This window comes from Bos javanicus, chromosome 4 (assembly GCF_032452875.1).
Source record: "Bos javanicus breed banteng chromosome 4, ARS-OSU_banteng_1.0, whole genome shotgun sequence".
Classification (NCBI taxonomy): Eukaryota; Metazoa; Chordata; class Mammalia; order Artiodactyla; family Bovidae; genus Bos; species Bos javanicus.
Genome location: NC_083871.1, coordinates 45,214,044 through 45,235,246, shown reverse-complemented (window position 1 = coordinate 45,235,246; position 21,203 = coordinate 45,214,044). Strand labels below are relative to the sequence as shown.

Sequence of the window (21,203 nt, the reverse complement as noted above, 5' to 3'; positions counted from 1 at the left end):
ATAATCAGATTTGATTGCTATATATATATTATACCAATTAAAGAAAATAAAAATCAATCTTAAAGGGTAAGCAAAGAGCTAGAGCATAGACATTCAAGTAGTTCAACAATAAACCAATTAATTTAAGAGAATAACATGCCATATTACTTCCAATTTATCTTAACAGAAGGCACCTCCCATGAAGAAAACTGGAGTTTTTATCCTAATGCAGTGAGGACAGCAGGATTCTGTGGCAATCCATCCTTCCACCTCTACTGGCCAAATAAAAAGAAGGACAAGACTCACAATGCACTCTCCTCCAGAGAACTCATTATACAGCCAGGATATATGATGCAGTTTAAAGTAAGGGGAAGCGGCTCCTCCAGGCAGTATGGTGTTACATTTGGGGGAGGGAGTACAGAGAGAAAGCTTATTTGAACAACTATAAGGAAATGATTGATTTCATTCATTATAAGAGACTTTATTTTATGAATAAAAAATAGTTATCTTTCACAAAGGTCTTTATCTTATAGGATTATTTGAACACAGATATATTGAGACATAGAAAGACATGCAACTGTATTATATCTCAGATATGTAATCTTGACTTCACTTTTACAAACCTTGGAAATAAAAATCTCAAGTAGGCGCCTCCGTCTGTCTCTTTCTTTGTCTCTATCCCTTTCTGTCTCTCTCTCCCAGTAATTTCTCTACCACTGTCTCTTTATGCCTATTTCATACATCAAGCTTTGCTTCTTTATATGTCCTTTTTCATTATCTTTCCATTTTTCTTTTCTCTCTGACTTCCAAACAACAAACCTGTACATTAGCCCAATCGAAACCTCCCAAATCCTCAAAGATTTTAAAAGGACTCTCACTTCTTATTAATAAATGCATATTTTACTTATATAGAAAAATGAAAGAGAAGGCATAGGAGGTAATTAGTAGACAAATTAGAGAGAAAGATAAAGCACTATCGATTAATGTCTTATTGCAGAAAACACTAAAAAGGGACATTACAGAAATGCAGTTTATTACTGGATCATTTTAAAGAGACAGATCAGTTGTTCTAATGCCCTTATTTAAAAAGATGTGCTACAATGACGGTTAACAGAAAGAATCCTTATTAGCATAAATAAAAATGTGTTCGTAGCTGGGAGAAGGGGGAAATGGGGAGTTAATATGTATAGGGTTTCAGTTTTGTAAGAAGAAGAATTCCCAAGTTGAAGAAAAAAGGCAAATTTTCTGTTTTCCTCAGCTTTGTATTAAACTCTCCTTCAGAGACTGGAGGGTGAGGCAAGTCCCCCCGAATGCTACCACCCCCTCAGGACTATCCTTACCTTAGTAACATGAAGGACACTCAAAAATCACATCCAGTGTTACACTACCCCTAATTCCAAGCCACGTCCTTTAAGAGTGAAGGCTTTTCCTCTCGGGCTTTTCCTCTCCCAGGCCCGCATCACACTCATATTTTTGATTAAGTTGGTTGGGGCCTCCTCTTTTGTTGCTTCTGTCAACCCAGAACTGAAGAGACTGACATTTTCTTCTCTAGCCAAGTCAATTTGTTCCTTTTAAAAAAGAAAAAAAAAAAAAAAAACTTGTCCCCAGAAATTTAAAAATTGAAGTGTCACTAAATCTACAACTTTAAAGTCACCATAGACTTTCTGAACACCACATGCAACTTTCCTCGTTTTTCGTTTTCTCTGTACTATTTGGCACTCTTGTTCTTGACTTCTCCAGCTGGTGAAATTCTCTTTCCCCTCAGCTTCTGGGTTCTCTGCTGCTTCTCCTCTTACCTTCTTAATAGTTAACGTCTATCTCCTTTTTGGCTCTTCTTCCTCAACCCTCTAAATATCAGCATTTCTTAGTACTTCTCCCAGGCTTTCCTCTCTCTTCATAGACATTCTCACTATTGAGAACTTCATTCATCCTCTGGCTTCAAGTATCATATCTTTAAGGGCAACTCTAAAATTTGCATATCCAACCTTGACTGGCTCATCAACATTTAATTCAGTACTTTTAATAGCCTGTATACTTTTCTACACATTTGAATTATTGGCACCTCAACTCAACATGTTGAATAGTGAACTTCCTGTCTTCCCACTTCTGCCAACTCCTCTCACTGATTTTCCTATTTCTCTTGATGGCATTGCCTCTCACTTATTCACCAGCTCTAAATTTTAATTTAGTCTTTGATTTATCATTTTTCACATCTAATTAGTTACTCCATCCTTTCAATTCTAATTCCCTGTATTCCTGACACCCATCCCATCTCCTCTCTGCACGGTTACCACCTTCATTCTGGGCCTCATTAAATCAGTAGTCCACTGAGTAGTCTTTTCCTGTCTAATCTCTCTCCACTTCACATGTCTTCAGCAGCACAGATTGATCCTTTCAAAGCATAGCTTTGATACATCATTCTACTGCTCATTGATGAATTCTTTTCTTTTTTTAATTGAAATATATTTGACATATGGCAATGTGTAAATTTAAGCCATACAGCATGTTGATTTGATACATTTATATATTATAATACAGTTGCCACAATAGTGGTAGTTAGCACCTGTATCACATCACATAATTATTATTTCTGTTTGTAGTTGGAATAATTCAGCTCTCCAACTTCTGAAGAATTATTTTCTCACCCACTTAATCAGATTCAACCTCTCCTTCCTATGAAGCACCAAAGCATTTTATTTTTTTCTGGTTTCCATTTCCACTGCTGGAATACACTTTGTATTCTCTCTCTGAAACCACAGTTGTTTATGGATAAGCATATAGTATGAAGTTTATAGCACCAACCTTCCCTAGTGTCAGCATTGAAATAGGACTTGTTCATTGAGCAGATGATTAGAACTTAAATTTGAATCACCAAGTCTTTATAGCATTTATGCACTGTTGATGATTCAAGCATTTAATTGCACATGATATGGAATACTTTTATCTACATGGAAGTGGAAAAAACTAGGAATAAATATTAAGTAATTAAAAATTACTATTTTTAATTACATATAAAAATATAATGGTAGCATCAAGGAAGTTAGTAAATGAATGAAACTATCTTAAACCAGTGATACTTTGTTTCTTTCCATTAGTTCTCCTAATACTACTTTCCTTTTGACCAATTTATCTTCTCCAAATTTACAATTAGTATGTTATTACTAATTAGGTAAATATAAATAGTAATTTTTAACCTTAATTCTCATCTCCTTGCAAAATGGTATGACTTGTACAAAACTCAAAAGAATGCCTTCTTGGTGTCTGGCAGGCTGCTCTGTAAAAGCTTCTCCAAATACTTCTTGGTTACTTATATAGTCATAATGAAGAGAGATGGGAGTTCTTGTTAATGATAGGCATTATTTAATCTTGCTGACACATATCAATTATCTGCTTGTTTTAGATTGTGGTGGGTTGTGAAGCCACTTCTTGTGGTGACCTTCATTCCGTAATGTTGGAATACACTAAGGATGCAAGGTTTGTGAAATCACTTTTTACATTTTCTCCAAATGTGTATATACAATTCAAATGGTTGTTTTTAAGGCAACTGCTTACAGGGAAGCATTCTTATGTAGTAGAAGTGGCAGTTAATTGTATGCATGTAAAAATGTTATTTGTATAAAATTCACAATGTATCTTATTTTCAATTTTTCCTTCAAACCAAGAAAAATCAATTTCATGCTAGGCTGCAGCCAACAGATTTTGTATTTAAACTAAGACACTATATTTGTCCTCAAAGTAGAACTCTCTTTTATTTATGTTGTTTGTTTTCAACCAACCCTAATAAAAATATAAATCAGTGAAAGATCTGATTATGCTTTAGCTAAAGTCACATCCCCTAAAGCATAGTAGCACTGTTGACTATAAGTCTGACTTAGTGCAGTTACCTCTTTAGGGTGTCTGTAGGCCTGCCTCCCACCACCACTTTGAAAAATGAATTATAGTAAAGAAGGCAATGGCACCCCACTCCAGTACTCTTGCCTGGAAAATCCCACGGATGGAGGAGCCTGGTAGGCTGCAGTGCATAGGGTCGCTGGGAGTCGGATACGACTGAGCAACTTCACTTTCACTTTTCACTTTCATGCATTGGAGAAGGAAATGGCAACCCACTCCAGTGTTCTTGCCTGGAGAATCCCAGGGATGGGGGAGCCTGGTGGGCTGCAGTCTATGGTTTCGCACAGAGTCGGACACGACTGAAGCGACTTAGCAGCAGTGTTAGCAGCAGCAATAAAGTTTGGGTAGACAGAGAATTTTGTCAGTCAACTCCAGGTATAGTTCTTGTAGCAATATCAGGGAGAAGAAGCCACTAGAGTCAGCTCTGTACCTGCTATTATTTTATTCTGTCATCTGTAACTATGTTAATGTGCTTATAAAGAGTTAGGGTATATCTTATTTGAAATAATTTTCAATTTTTCTTTTTATTATATGTAATTATATATATGTACATACAAAATTTATATTAAAATTTCTTAATTTAACCCAATCATTAAGCATTACCTTGACATGAGACAGATGTCTGATGCAGCCTCTGAAGAGCTATCTAATGCAGCCTCTCTGGTTTTTTCAGGTCCGATTCCTGGCAGCTCGTTCAGACCCAATGCCTTCCTTCCTCTTCAAACAGCATTGGCTGCTCCCCCTTCCAGTTCCACGAAGCCACCATCTACAATGCTGTCAACAGCTCCAGCTGGAAGAGAATCACCATCCAGCTGCCTGATCATGTCTCCTCCAGGTAGGCTGCATACTTAGGTAAACTGTGTGGAATGACCTGTGAGTCTCTGCAGAGCTCATACAGTGACTCGACAGCAACTGATAAAAGGAGTCTAGACTTTTAGTTATAGCCCTAGTCCCCTCTCTCCTCATCTCCCCGCTCTTCTCACTGCCCCATGCCCCTAAATGGAAACTCCATGTGCCCATAAGAAATAGGATTCTTCTTTGTAAACAATTCACAGACCTCAAATTTTCTTTTAATTAAATACCACAGCACACACCAATCTCAGTCATAGCCCTTGAGTGAAAAACGTCCCAAGACTTGGACTTGGCACCACAACTGCCCCAGTGTTCGATGCTCCCAGAGGCTCTGCTGTTCCCCCACAACCAGTGCCCACTGGGGTGTGCCAGGCTGATCGGGTTATATTGAATTGCAGGGTAAATATAACAGAGCACAGTCTTCCTAGAGTAGCATTTATTTTCCCCAAAGATTTGCAAATGACACACCACTGTAGGATAAATGGATATGGGCTTATTATGGAATAGAACAGGAAATGCTCATAAATTTTTGAGGAATTTTGCGGGTTTACTTCCAGAATCTGAGGGGTACAAGTTCACTCACTTCTGCCAATTGGATGCTTTGGGGGAAAGTTTTAGAAGCCCTTTTCTTAGAAATAGCCCCTATCTCCAGAGACTAGAGGCTGGACACACCCATGGGCAATAACAGCCTCCGGAATCCCTTCTGCTTTCAGTGCAACACAGTTCCGCTGGATCCAGAAGGGCGAAGAAACGGAGAAGCAGAGCTGGGCAATCGATCACGTGTACATCGGAGAGGCTTGCCCCAAGCTCTGCAGTGGGCACGGATACTGCACCACCGGTGCCGTCTGCATCTGCGATGAAAGTTTCCAAGGTCAGAATCCTGTTTTGTTGTTCTTGACCCAGGAGACTATAGGGTTCTCCTCATCTCAACATGTGTGCAAAGGCCACTAGGGAATGGATAGAAACTCTGGCCTGAGGGATTTGAGATAGATGATGCACTCTTTGATCATGACTTATTTACCTCGGGGATGAATTATGAAGGATAATTTTATGCTATATTCCTTGAATTTTTTAAAATGCAGATTTTATCCACCCCACTAAGATATTCTATAGTACCTTACATTCTCCAACTTCCACATGAGTCCCTGCCCCAGCCTGTACCTTCCACACTTGATTTTTGCTCTGGGCCTCTCTCCTTCCCTGCCTGGCTGCCTGTCCCCAGACACTGGACCAATATTCTTTCTTCCTCGGCCTCTCCCAGGGGCAGCAGCCCCTGGCCTCCCAAGATGGAGCTGACAATTCAAAATGTTCTGTTTCCCAGGTCTCTTCGTCACATACACATACAGAAAAACCTTCATAACTCAAAAAATACACTTTTACTGCTTGAGTTTCTAGAGGCTGACGATGCATTTGGGGCAAAGTATCTACTCAACTGCTGAGATCCCAGGAGGTTGCTTTGTCAGTCCTGTTTGAAAGCCTGCAGCCCTGCTTTCCTTTGATGAAATGTTTCTCACAGGTTTCAGCCTCTATGTTACAAAGTTCACTGTATCCAATTACTATTACATCCTCAGAGCCTAATTCTTGACAAAGAGCAATGCACAGTAAACTTTTTTTTACTGAACCTTTACATTGCCTTATGCTTTACTGTTTACACAAGTATCCCCCCCATGCATTCAGCAGAGTCATTTAGTACTTATGATACCCACCCCCATAAATTAACTATGGTTAATGTCACGGTTATCGCTTTATAGGTAAAGACACTGAGGGGAGCATAAGTGACTTCCCTAATAGTACATGTCGGAAAGAAGACCAGAACCCCAGGTAGTTCTTTCCAGTCAGTCTCTATGTCTCTCAGAGATGAGAGATTTATCCAAAGAGGACCAGAATTAGCTTCTCCCAAGTGTACAATGCAAGAACCCATAGATTTGGACTCTGGAGTAGAATCTACTTAGCTTTCTTGATGGATGCTATTTCCTTGCCTCCAAATGAAATGAGTATGATAAATGTAGACTGCTGCACATCTCTGATGTTAGAAATTCTTAGCCGCTGTCTTCTTTCCCTAGTCGTCTTATTGCTGAGACCAGCTGGATCTGTCCATGTGTTAGCTAGAGAATTTGAACTTTTAGGCAAATGAACAACTCAGCTGTCTCACTAGGAGTCCTGGGTGTCTAGAATTTGCCTTTTTCTCTGATCCAGCAGAACTGTGAGCTTTTGATTTTGAGTTATTTTAGACATTGAGAAAAGTTGTGCTTTTCCAGTCAAGGAAAAATGTAGAGACATACACCTTTGCTAAAGTAGTGCCTTCCTTAAATGCCTGTATTGCAGCTCTGTTATCTCTGAGAAACACTTCCAGTTTATCATTCCTGTATTTATTCCAGCTTCATTGTGGAATATTTTGTATGTACTCAGTATTATGCTAGGTACTAGAATCCAACAATGAATAAAATATAGACTCTGTTCTCAAGAATCAACTATGAGAGCTAGAGGGAGAACAAGAACATGACTTCTTTCCTGCTATTTTCTTATCATGCTAGGGAAAAATAAATTATGTTGCCTCTCATGCCAGGGTGAGAGCTCCCTTCTAAGACCCATGGCTGGTAACCATGCAAGCCCAGCCAGACGCTGTGTTTTTTTTAACAATGGGCTTACACCAGTACTAAGTACATTAGCATCTACCTATTTTAGTAAATATCAACTCAAAGATAATATGACTTTTTAGCAACATAAGCCAATAATTGCTGAAATAAAAGAGAAATATTTATCTCTAGGAATCTATATCTGCTTGGTATTTTGTCATTCTTACAAGTAAATCTGACATTGATCGGATTAAATGTGAAATTGAATGCTTGTTCATGATCTTTGATGATTCTGCTTGTTCCAGCTAATTTTTGCAACTATTCATTTCCCTCTAGGCGATGACTGCTCTATTTTCAGTCATGACCTTCCCAGTTACATTAAAGATAATTTTGAGTCGGCAAGAGTCACTGAGGCAAACTGGGAAACTATTCAAGGTGGAGTGATAGGAAGTGGCTGTGGGCAGCTGGCACCCTATGCCCATGGGGACTCGCTCTATTTTAATGGCTGTCAGATAAGGCAAGCTGCCACCAAACCTCTGGATCTCACTCGAGCAAGGTAAAAAAACTCCTGTGTTGTAGTTCAGATACAGAATCAGTCACAAGCACATCACTGTCCATTGTTAGATATGATCATGAATTTCATGGCACAGGTGTCACTAAGCAGCAGAAACTTAATATCAGCTGAATTTGGTATGAGAAAGTATATGTTTTCACAACTCAGAATTATGATTTGCTTAAATTTAGTATAGAGTTACCTTGTGAGTGGTGGTAACATAGGCATAAGCTTAGAGAAATGGCCAAATATAAAAAATAGAGAAGTGTATCACAGTAACACAGTGCTATATGTCAGTTGTATGTCAATAAAGTTGAAAAAGTAAATAATTGGTTATGAATAATCTATATAGATAATTTAATGTGGACCATATGCAACCACGTAAATACAAATATGAGTGTGAAGATTTATAGTAATGAAGCATACATAGTCCTATATTTAGCATGCTGCTACTAAGTTACTTCAGTCATGTCCGACCCTGTGCAACCCATAGACGGCAGCCCACCAGGCTCCCCCATCCCTGGAATTTTCCAGGCAAGAACATTAGAGTGGGTCGCCATTTCCTTCTCCAATGCATGAAAGTGAAAAGTGAAAGTGAAGTCGCTCAGTCGTGTCCGACTCTTAGCCACCCCATGGACTGCAGCCCACCAGGCTCCTCCGTCCATGGAATTTTCCAGGCAAGAGTGCTGGAGTGGGGTGCCGTTGCCTTCTCCATATTTAGCATGCTGCTGCTGCTGCTAAGTCGCTTCAGTTGTGTCCGACTCTGTGCGACCCCATAGACAGCAGCCCACCAGGCTCCCCCGTCCCTGGGATTCTCCAGGCAATAACACTGGAGTAGGTTGCCATTTCCTTCTACATTTTTAGCATATGTAGCTACAAATGGAAATGGAAGATTGATGGTTGGATAAATGGGAACTTTAAAAGTTCACACAGTTTAGGAACTGCATGCTAATGTAAAATAGAGAAGACAAAGGAAAAGAGACCCAGGAGGGTTGAATTTTTTTCCCCACCTGCCCTTCCAGCTCTGCCCCTAAGCCAGAGCAAATACAGCTTTTTGTCTGCCATACAAGTAACTTTGCTTTAAATTGATTAGTGCATTTACAGGTTTAAGTCTAGCAGTTTATTTGACCACATATTAATCACTCTGTTAATCACTCAGGAATTTTATTAATCACTTTAGGAATCTTATAAAGATAGATTTCCTGTGTTTAAAAACTATATCTTCTAAGGGCAAGGATGCCTGTGAGAAGCACATCAAACACAACAGCAGACATGGTCCAGAGCCTGCATGTCTAACTCAGTTTTCCCTCTTCTCTGATCTCCAAACATCTTTTCCTAAAATAAACATGATTTATCCTTGTCCAGATTCTGTTCAGCTTGAAGCTATTTATAAAAAGCATATAGCATAGAGGCACAGTTCTTGAGTCACTAGCCTATTGTGTTCTCCCTTTGCCTGGCCAAGAAATAAAGCCATTCTTTCCTTCTCCATCATAAAAAGTGTACAGAGTAAATAGTATGGCTTTATTTCTTTTCTCTTCCATGTCCTCAGCTGCCTATTTGGCTGATATCACCTTGAAGAAAACAGAAGGTGTTTCAGGAGAAATGTTCTAAAAAGATTTCTAACATCAAAGGAAGAAAAAAGATCTTTGAAAGTCAGAATTGTTTTCTCTGAAAAAAAAAAAAAAAGAATTGTTTTCTCTGTGTAGAACACCAGCCTTCCAAGCTTATTTTTCATATGTATGATGTAAAAGATAGTATAAATAAATTTTGTTATTTATATGACTTAGTCATAAGACTGGATGCTTCTATTTTTACCATATTATGAACTTGAAAATTATAGAACTTAGAAACAAGAAAGATAAAAAAAATAAAGTATAACTCCTTGAATACTACCTGACTTTTGTTTAAAAATGAATTCTCCTGTGTTTTTTTTTTTTTTCAGCAAAATCATGTTTGTTTTGCAAATTGGGAGCACATCACAGACAGACAGCTGCAACAGTGACCTGAGTGGCCCCCACGCCGTGGACAAGGCCGTGCTGCTGCAGTACAGCGTCAACAATGGGATCACCTGGCATGTCATCGCACAGCACCAGCCAAAGGACTTCACCCAAGCTCAGAGGGTGTCCTATAACGTCCCCCTGTAAGTGCCCAGAAGGAAAATCAACAGTGTGTGATGAAGTTATTTGAACAAACACCACAAAGTCAGTGGTGGCAGAACCAAGACTAACTAATCCAGATCTCCAAAGTTGTGTTACTGTTTCCTGTTGGGACAACTGACAACTTGGAGCCAGGAATAAGAGCAAGAGGGAACAGAGAAAAACAATTAAATACCAAGGTGCTTTGTGCATACTTCCCTCCCAGTAATGTGTTTCTAGTCCTTTAGAAGACAACATTTTAAATCTCCTGCTGGGTACACTGATTTGAGAATTTGCTGAGGATAGGTAGGTTTGTCAGTTTTGCCTGGCATGGTACCCTAGTGTCTAGCATCTAACCCATCACACAGAAGGTACATCCATTTGTTGACTGAAGATGCAGCTCTTCCAGGTCCTAGTGGAACAAGGGGAAGAAATGAGAGAAATGTAGAAGGATTGCAAATCCTTGAGTAGCCAATAAAATGTGTTGCTGCTTAGAAGAATACTGTGACCTAAGCAAATCTAAATTCCATACCCAAAGTTCTGTTGATTTAGAGTAGCCTATTGTATTTACCAGAAAGTTCTCTCTTTTCTAGTGTTTGACCTGTCTTCTTATCTGCAACCTAGGGAGGCACGGATGAAAGGAGTTTTATTGCGCTGGTGGCAGCCACGCCACAATGGAACAGGTCATGATCAATGGGCTTTGGACCATGTGGAGGTCGTGCTGTGAGTATCTGATATATAACATCTCATATCCATTTCAGAAAGGTTTGAAATTCCTTTGATATGGCATGCTCCTTAATTCAGTAAGAATTGTTCCTGATGAGAAACCCCTACAGGATCACTTTGGCTTCCACTCTTCCACAACTGCAAACTATAGCTCTAGTCAACAAGTGATATTACAAGGCCCCGAGTATAACTTAATGTACCTTAGAAAACTTCAGTAAGTAAAAGTTTATATAACAGTTTGACAATATTAATTCAATGAGATCAAACGGAAGTCTCCAGGTAAATGGGATCAGTGCCTTCATGAAGTCTGGGTTGCCTTATAAAATGGAATGACATCCTGAAAAGAAAAAGGATCTGTGCTGGTCGATGTGCAGTGAATCACTAGTTCATGTGCCTGATTACAAACACCTGTCCAAGCCACAGATGCCCGGGGCATTCTTCCATTTATTGACATGGTCAAAACCAGAACAAAGAATTTGGTTTCAGATTCCTCGTGATTTTAATCCTAGCACCTAAGAAGTCAAGGGTGCCCCCTCCATGGTTTCTCCCATAGAATAAGGTTGTCGGCACTCTCAACTAGCTGGGTTGACTGTTCCACAGAGAGATGACTTGCTTTTTCTCTAACAATCTAGTTCCTGTAGAACTGGAATGCTTATGTCTCGGCGGGTTCGGACTGATGGCTCCAAGTGGTTGGCAAGGAGAGGCGAATCTTCTCGGTAGATAGGTTCAAATGTTCATTCTGTTTACCAAATAGAAAATGAAATCAGCCCTTTGGCTGATTTCAGTCATTTTGAAAGCAAATTTAAATGATTAATTGGTAGGAAACCTACCAGATTTGTTTTCTTTCAATCATAGCCATGAGCTGAATTTTTCAGTCTTGAGTTAGTCCTTGTCCTAGTTTTCACTGAGGCACCTGCTTGCATGGCATCCATATCAACCCCCAGATCCAAGAGCAACCCAGTCCCTACACAAGCTCCCACTGCGCTCTGCTGCTTTGGACCACTTGCTGGGCTCTGCCTCCATATGAGAAGGTTGATGTTTATAGTAATAGTCCAGACTCAGTTGACTCCGTATAATGAGGCTGATGTTTCACTTAGATTTTGATCTCCTCAGACTGCATTATGCCAGGAGACTAGACTAAGCTGGGCTCTAAAATGAATGATTTTTGGTAAGGTCAGAGAGAGCAAGATATCCAGACAAACCAAAAACCAACCCTACATCCATTCTTCCCTGGCTACTTTCCTTTCAAAGGAGCGCTTCTCAATCTGATTGAACATGAGATACACTTAAGAGCTTTTGGAAGCATCAATATGTGTCCCAGTGCCCATACCCACCCCTATGGATGGTGTGATTTAAACTGATCTGCAGTGAGACCTGAGCATCAGTCTTTTTTAAAAGCACCTCAGTTCATTCTAATAAACTGCTTGAGAATCAGATTTAGAATTAGTAACTACTTGTTGTCTTTCAAGTCTCTCTCCCAGACAGTTTACATTAATGGAGCTTCCTATCCCTGACAAAGCATTACCAACTTTTATGAAAAGTTCAAAATTTGACAGTCCTCAATAGAAGGCAGGGTGCTAATACTGACCTTGGGTGGATATAACAAATCTTACATGTCATGTGTTTGAATAGATATTTCTTCTCCTCCCACCCAGCCGAGCAATTGCAGTTATCCATTTTGGATTTCAAAGGCTTATCATCACCACAGTTCCTTCCCACAGACTAAAATTAAAGAGTAGGTGGGTCAGAAGTACAAATATACTCCCTGGTATGAAATAACCCCTTCACAACTCGGGAGTCAAATTGGAGGTGACCTGCTGCCTCAAAGGTTCACATCATACAGTTCCCAAGGGAACCTTCTGGTATACCTGGCATTGGTATTAATTTTTATAAGCAGCTGCCAGCTTCATGATATTCTCGTGATATTATTACAAGAATCAACCTAGTGTTTCTGGTATTTTCTGGAGCAATAATCTGCATTTGTAAAGACTTTACTTTTATTCCGTCTCCAGAATTTTAGTACTTTGAAGAATTTATTACTTACCAGCCACCTGTCTGCTCTTACTCTGTATGATTTTCTCAGAGTCTCAGGAGACTAAAACATTCTGAATGAGAAAAGGTCATTGCCTCACATGCAGAGTATTACATGACTTGAGTTTTATTCAGAGTCTTCTTTTCAGTGAATGATTTTAAATTATAACTTTATACATGTAACCATAAAATTTTACATATTGATAAACATATGTATACATTATTATATGTTAAAATTTGTTAAAACTAAAGGAGTTACTTTGTTTTCCTTCTTTTTTAGAAGGAAGAAATATTTCATAAAGTTGAGTTTAATCAATAAGTTGTTTTAAAAATACCAAAGAAATTATCTTTTTAGAACTATATTTTTGATTTTTTGCTTTTGTATTAGGATTTAATATGTCCATGCCACTGTATTCTTTTAAACTATGTCTTTTCAGAAGAGTCACAAAAAATTTTAAGGCATTTCTAGTCAGTATGCCTTCCATAGCTCTACATAATTTTTTTTAATTCATTCATTTAATGAGCTTAAAATTAAAGTTCCAGATGATTCAGAAAAATAAAATAATTTTTCCAAATGTCTTTCAAGCAGATAAAACAAAAAGAAACCAGCCAAGGTTCATGTCACAGTTCACAAATATTACTAATTATATCTTTGCTGCAGCAGATGTATTTTTAGAAATAGGTGAAATACTCCCATAAAGCCCTATTAAATTCAAAATCTCATCCTAATTAATTATACTTTTGTATAATAACAGTTATATAAACTAAGATTGTTGGTTTTCTAAGTGTGGCAGGAACAGGAGGCTGAGGTGCATACCTAAAGAGATACAAGCCCTACCTAATTGAACACTGCAAATAGGGCAACTGATATGTTTTTTGCAACCAATGGTTGGAGGTATACATTTTTAGAATATATTTTCTTTTCTGAGTAAAGATTGGCCCTAATATAGCTTTATTACCATAGTTTAGCTCTTTTGCATGTGCACTAAGGACACATGCTAAAAACTCCGAGAAAGAAAACCCGTGGTCACGCATGGTATCTTGAGTCTAACCTCAGTACTGCCCGTATTAGTGAGAAGATACATGAGTTTGATGAGAAAAAAAAAAAATGGAGCACTTTTGAAAATATTTCAAGGTTTAGGAGTGCATCCTAAATGAACAAGATACAGAACATATTTTTAATTTAATAGTTTAATTCTAAAATACTCCATCCAGAAGGATTTGAGTTTCATAAATATGGATATACAGAATAAGCCCCACACCATAAAGATAAAAACCACCGTTCTGGCATTTAACAAGCGAAGTCACTTATGCCTTATGCTTGTTTGAGAGTGTAATCTCCCCACTCTGATGATTTTTTCAATAAAACCTGTACATGAAAAGCACTTCGTGATGATTAGCCCTGGCTAATCTGCCACAGAACAGATGAACCAAATTGACAGATCACTTTTTCCCAGCCTCACTAGCTTACAAAAAGTCCTCATCTGTAAAATCTGAGTGATGCAGCGTAACACAGTCATTGACAATCAAGTGTCAGAAACCTAATTTCTCTGAATTCATTGGCTAGTGTAGAATATTTGTTTTTCCGTAAATGTTTGTGAATACATTTGGGCAGATCCCTCACAAGATCCATGCTGGTGGGGTCTTCTTAGGATAAAAGAGAATCCTTTTTTTTAACCTTTGTTGCCTGGGCACTCATCCTTCTATCCTAAGAATCTCCCTCACCCAACTATGCATTTCATTCACACATCACATTTCCTGTGTATGTGTCTTAAGTCACAACCTGTCATGTGTATGATAAAGCGGGCTGATTTTTGCATGTGTACCTTGAAAGCAAATTGCTCAGTAAAGAGTCAGCCTTTGTGAATTCAGTTACCAAAAAAGTGAATTATCACCACATTTGCTGAGAATTGAAAACCAATATGTTGCTAACTATGGTCTTAAAAGCATTTATCAGATTTTAATAATATGAGTTCCATCATGGCCATTCCCTCATGCTATTCATTATCAAGATACTGTCATATTTTTGGCACAAATGATTTATGGAGAATAACGTATTACATTTGTTGCAAAGCATATTTATCCTTCCTTAAATTTGATTGTGTTATTTGATATACAGGACTTACTATTTCTAAAAGCCCATTCCTTAATATATTCAGGAATAAGTATCTTCTAAAATGTAAATAATTGAAAAATCAAATAATAACATTTATGGTAGTTATTAAACTATTACTTTCATATTTATGCTTTATATGCAACATTTATGCCAAATGTAGTACTGTAGCTACATGTACTTTGACACATATGGTTATGAGCAAATATTGCATGTTGCATTACATAGAAAAGTTAAATATATGTATATACTAGGTATAGAAGAATAAGGAATAACTTCTTTAATTTTTATTTTCAAAAGAGATGAAAAATCGTATATTGCGTCTAAACCTGATCAGACTTTTATGAGTAATCACAGTGCTGCATGTGTTGAAAGGCATTTTTTAACTTGTGTTATATTTCATTATTTGCTGTCATTGGTTTTCTACTAGAGTAAGGTAAGTCCTCTTACTAATTCTGGGGAACTGTTTACTAAGTTTCATTGTTATTACCTATGTTAACTGAGAAATTTTGTGGAAGACCTTTGCAATTGAAAAAAAAAAAACTGTGAAAGCAAAGTTATATGTAATATTAAGAAATACTGGAACACTTGAAACCTGTATCATGTAAACTCGGTGTTCAGCCAAATTGTAATAAATCTCTGATGTATACAAACAGCATAGACCAGAGTGCCAATCAGCATGCCTTCATTGGACTGCTTGACTCTGTGCCTGGGATTTTCCTAGGCGTTCTCGAAATATGAACAGTTTATAAGTTTGTTATGAGAGGAAAATGTAAATAGAAATGTGTGCACAAGAGCTATGGGCTCTGATTAAAAGTGGTGTCTTTCAAAAGATCTCTTGTGCTAGAGATGATTGAGAATGCCTGGACTTCTCAAATCTATTCTGTTAATAAATGAACCAGCAAAAGGGAGTGGATTTATTCATAATATTTGTGAGTTCTAGATCCTATCCTTAGGATCTAGAAAAGGATTGGCCTTTTAGAATACGTATCTACATTTGCTCTCTAATAGGGATACTTTTGGAGAAGGCAATGGCAACCCACTCCAGTACTCTTGCAGCGTGGTAGGCTGCAGTCCATGAGGTCACTAAGAGTTGAACACGACTGAGAGACTTCACTTTCACTTTTCACTTTAATGCATTGGAGAAGGAAATGGCAACCCACTCCAGTGTTCTCGCCTGGAGAATCCCTGGGACGGCAGAGCCTGGTGGGCTGCCGTCTATGGGGTTGCACAGAGTCGGACACGACTGAAGCAACTTAGCAGGGATACTTTAAAACTTAGGAAAGAAAGTATACTTAGGTAAGACTGGTATCCTTAGGTAAGACTTAGGTATCCTTAGGTAAGACTTCTTTAACATATGTTTACATTTGGAGATACTTTAAGCCTAGGTAAGAAGGTAAAATGGTTATCATTTGTTAAACATCTGCATATTCTGCTAGAAGTTTCATTTCCCCAAAGTACACAATATCAGATACTATTCTCATCCCCATTCAGTAGGGAAAAGAAAAATGAAGTGCTCTACATTTGTGAGATATGTGAGCCCATATTTACGTATATCCCTCCTGAAAATGCAAGGCCTTGAAAGTAAAATGTACAGCATCTTCTATGCAGGGCAGTTTAATTGATTAGTTTCAGTGGCAGTTTCCCATCTTACAATCATCAGTATTTCTCTGAAAAATAATGGCAGTCACTGGATTCTTATTTTTGCATTGATATAAAGCATTACTTATTATATCATAAGTTTTGATGAAAAATTAATTACTTAACAGTACAAATAACTAAATTTCTATGTGCTCACATTACTTTTATCAAGTCTCCACCTTCCCTATTTCCTTTAGAATCAACAACAAATCACTTAATTTTTTATAATGATAAATAACTTAAGATAGTGGCTCCAGTGAAGAATACGAGGTGAACATAGTCACTAGTTCTTGAAAAAACTTGCAATATCCATATTTCCTATGAGGGAAGCATATTATTATTGCATATGCTATTTAAAGTCCCTAAACTCCCGCAGCAATAATGGAATTTAAGTTAGCATTTCCAAGAAGTCATTGATCACTCTCGCTTCTTTCAGTGGCTTCCTCAAAATAGAAATTTTTAAATGGACCTAGTTCTATTCAGTCAAGCAAATTGATAAGTCAAGAACCATAGTTGATATGCCTTGGAATGAATATTACCTGCTTTCATTGGAATTGTAATAAAATACTTTCTCATATTAATATTATTGCAGTGAAGAAATAAATCCTTAAAATTCCATCACACCTATAATTATTTTGGTTATAAACTAGTTTATAACTAGTTTATCTATAACTATACCTCTATATTGGAGAAGGAAATGGCAACCCACTCCATTATTCTTGCCAGGAGAATCCCCATGGACAGAGGAGCCTGGCAGGCTACAGTCCATGGGGCTGCAAGAGTCGGACATGACTTAAGCGACTAAACCACCACATACATCTATATGTATCAAAACCAAAAATAGGCTCCCAGATCTGCTCCACAAAAAAAAAAAAAGACATAATAAGCATGACATCTTTAAACTGGTTTAAAAATGTCCAGTCCCATAAATTAGATATTCTAGAAGCCACTAGTGTTTAGTAACCATGTGAGTTTATTAATGGTCCTTGAAGCAGGGAGCACTTTGGTATAGCTTCCCCTGATGCTTGATTTTCAAAAGCTTATGAACTGGAAAAAATCTGCTTTTGTTAGATTCCATCCTGTCACCAGAGATACTTAGTTTTATGTAACAAAATGTTTCCAGTGTGCTTTGAAAATGTGGCCATTTCTAATGTGACTACAAAACATTAGCCATATATAACAAACATCTATTGCAAATGCTGAATGCACATCAACATTTGCAGGGATCTAAAGATATGTTACAGATGTATAAATTTATTCAAAATTAAAGGATATCCAATGAATCAAAATGCCTCCTAAAGTAAATATAAGCTCCCAAGCTGGATCTATTATCAAGGTACTAAAGATCTACAACCTGTTAATATTTATTTTTTCACTCATAAAAAATGAAGCAGGCTTCCCTGGTGGATCAGCTGTAAAGAATCCATTTGCAATGCAGGAGACATTGCAGACTTGGATCCCTGAGTCGGAAAGATCTGGAGAAGGGAATGGCAACTCACTCTAGTATTCTTGCCTGGGAAATCCCATAGATAGAGGAGCCTGGAGGGTTATACAGTCCATGAGGTCACAGAGTTGGACACGAGTTAGAAACTAAACAACAAACAGTATAAAAATGTAGAATTTAAATCAGTCCATAATAAGTAGTTATGTGGAGAAGTTGCTTTGAAGCCACACATGCACATCAACTTTTGTTCAACTGAAATGTTCCTGTGTTCCCATATATTGAGGTCACTTTCCCATCAATCTGGGTTGCATTGAGATAACTGAATATCCTAAGTGTTCTGAGTTTATCTTTTTTTTATGTAAGATATTTTAACTATTTTAAATTTTCTTTGAGTACCTTATATTTTAAATGTGTTTACAACAGAATAATTTTCATTGCTTTAACTTTGCAATTATTCCTTATAGTTAAAGAGTAATGATTTACAACAGGAATCCAATCAGTAAGTCACCAAAAGTTCAACAAACATGCCATGACCACTCAGGGTCAGGCAGGAGGCTCAGGGCTATGGTATGGGGTGGAGGGGAGTGGGGCACAGCTGCTACACCCAGAGAAGTTTAGTCAAGGGGAGCCAAGATATGAACATGAGTCATCTCCATGCAAAGCAGAAAAGGAACAGTATGAGGATTCAATGTAGGGGTGGAAACCTACTGGCAGGGGTGAGCAATAAGAAAAAAAAAATGTAATACTTGAAAAATAGAAATTTAGGAAGCTGGGTTGAAGATTATCCAATAAAGCAGGTGGAAGGGACTCAAGGTGAGTTTAAATAGAGATGTCTGTAAAGTATAATAAATGAAAGGACTTGAAAAAGAGTAAAATGAAATGTGTGGAGGACTTAAAATAGCTGGCAAAGTTGACTTAGATAAAAGGATTAGGAATCCTTTTTAACAAGATTAAAAATCAATGTTTGATGGACTTCCCTGGTAGCTCAGATGGTAAAGCGTCTGCCTACAATGGAGGAGACCTGGGTTTGATCCCTGGGTCGGGAACATCCCCTGGAGAAGGAAATGGCAACCCACTCCAGTACTCTTGCCTGGAAAATCCCATGGATGGAGGAGCCTGGTAGGCTACAGTCCATGGGGTTGCAAAGAGTCGGACAGGACTGAGCGACTTTTTTTTCTTTCTTTGCACATTACACAAATTTCTTTGCAATTACACATTCGGTGATACTTTCTTGGTATTTATGGTTTCTCTTCAGTGGTGTTTCTTTCATAAGCAGAAAGGATGAGGAGGCTAGCTTAGGGGACCACTGTCATATAATAGCTCAGGGAAATTCAGGGAAAGAGCACACATGAAGTGTCCTAGGATGCTGGCAGGAAGACAGCTAGTTCCAGGCTAATCTTCTGTGACTTAAAGAGGTGAGAGGATTCTTTCTCCTGAAACTTGATTAGTTCAATACATTAGGTCATTGTTCTTTTTTTATAACTAGACTTTACATAGGCAGCAAGTAGTACTTCTCACCACTAATAAATAATATATACATTCATTTCCTCCTCCAACTGTGACATTGAAACTGCTCAACTTGATTGATACATAGAATATTAACACATCAAGGGAATGGGGAGGACAGTCAAGCTATCTGAAAACAAAACCTGATTTTTTTTTCTCTATATATAATGTCTTCAGAGTATATTTTGTTTCCATTCTATCATTTCTAACATTTTCAGAGGATAGAAATCCAGATTGCAAGTTATTATCATTTTATTTTGTAAACTATAGATCAATGCAATGTCTTTTTATCAAGTTTTAGCACAAATGCTATTGCTTTTTGATTAACTATATCTGATAAAATTCACTTTATTTTTCAAGAGATTTTACTATAAATTTTATTTTCTAATGATATAACATCTATAAAATCCTCTTTTAAAGGTTTCTGTATATTATAAATGTTAGTATAATATCTAGGTAAAACAATTATTTTACATCTTGCATATTTTACATCCTTGCATATTTTATTTTACATATTTTACATCTGGTCTGTTGAGCAGAAGAATACACTGCTCAGTGCAAAATTACTCTTTCCTTCCTCTGTAACCCAATGCAAATTCATATCATATTTACCTTTATGGTGAAATCACATCACATGACATTATCCTGCTCCATGCACATTTTAGGTGGTGCAGTGGTAAAGAATTCACCTGCAATGCAGGAGAAACAGGAGACGAGGGTTCGATTCCTGAGTCAGGAAGATCCCCTGGAGGAGGAAATGGCAACCCACTCCAGTATTCCTGCCTAGAAGGGCTACAATTCATGGGGTAGCAAAGAATCGGACATAACTAAGCACACAAGCAAGGAAGAAAAGACTTTAAGACAAGACAGCATTCAAGAGACTGAGTGAATTTGGAAAATACTTAGAGGCTGACTCTTAAAAAACACATTTTAATGCTATATAGAAACATGTCACTCCAGTCCGTGTGTGAAAGGAGTCTGATTCTTTTCAGTGATCTTATGGATAAGGATCCTACTTAAATTACATTTTCCATATCAGAACTTTAATAGCTATCTCTGCCAGTATCATGCATATTTTTACAGGTTCCCAAAATTCATTTTCAGTATTTTTATCAGCTTAATCTTGAGTATGTATGTATGAATGTGTGTGTTCATACATGAGGGGGATATGTGCACATAGTTTTACATCTAAACATTCACTTACACGTTCTTAGTGTCTTATGATCTTTTTTTCAGTAGGGTGTCTCCTTCATAAGGCCATGTTCATAGAACATGACCCCAGCTGCTTACTGTTTGAGGAAGGCAGCAAAATCTGATATTCTGAGAAAAAAAAAAAATTGCTTCTTCATTTTGCCCCTGAGACTGCAGGAAATAGGAAGATCAAGCTGATTCCGAAAAGAAGTTTGTTTTTCCTTTGTTTTTGTTTCTCAAGCTTTAAATGGCAATGGTTGCTGGAAGAATCAAATTGTCCTTCCTACTTGTTAAAGATGTATGTAAATAAGGTAATAGGTATAGTACACACTTTATCTCAAATTAATTCAAGTCAGCCTTTTCAGAAAGAGTTCAAGAATAAAATTAAAAATCCAAAAACAGTTGCAGTCCACTTTTGCAATTAATCAAGAGAATTTACCATTTGTTCTGGTTCAGAGCTCATGAAAAGAAGGGGATTTCTTCAAGGCCAAAGGCAGTGAATGCAGTTGTCAACCTTTATTTCTTCTGTCCTGGGGTGATAATGGTAGCATGGCCTATAAACCCT

At 37.7% G+C, this 21,203-nt stretch overlaps 1 protein-coding gene across 4 annotated transcripts in view; it reads left to right on the top strand.

The window, feature by feature from the left end:
• Positions 1-21,203, top strand: part of RELN (reelin) — a 557,702-nt gene that overhangs the window by 535,261 nt on the left and 1,238 nt on the right. For 2 of the 4 annotated variants that reach the window (XM_061413894.1, XM_061413897.1), the window contains 8 exons: positions 167-342; positions 3,380-3,453; positions 4,544-4,705; positions 5,436-5,593; positions 7,635-7,854; positions 9,794-9,991; positions 10,611-10,709; positions 15,157-15,292. In XM_061413894.1, coding sequence (XP_061269878.1) covers positions 167-342; positions 3,380-3,453; positions 4,544-4,705; positions 5,436-5,593; positions 7,635-7,854; positions 9,794-9,991; positions 10,611-10,709; positions 15,157-15,286 — 1,217 coding nt within the window. In that variant the 3' untranslated portion in view covers positions 15,287-15,292. Of the gene's footprint in view, positions 1-166; positions 343-3,379; positions 3,454-4,543; positions 4,706-5,435; positions 5,594-7,634; positions 7,855-9,793; positions 9,992-10,610; positions 10,710-11,344; positions 12,879-15,156; positions 15,293-21,203 lie in introns of those variants that run through there. The other 2 variants (XM_061413896.1, XM_061413895.1) reach the window with 2 other exon arrangements.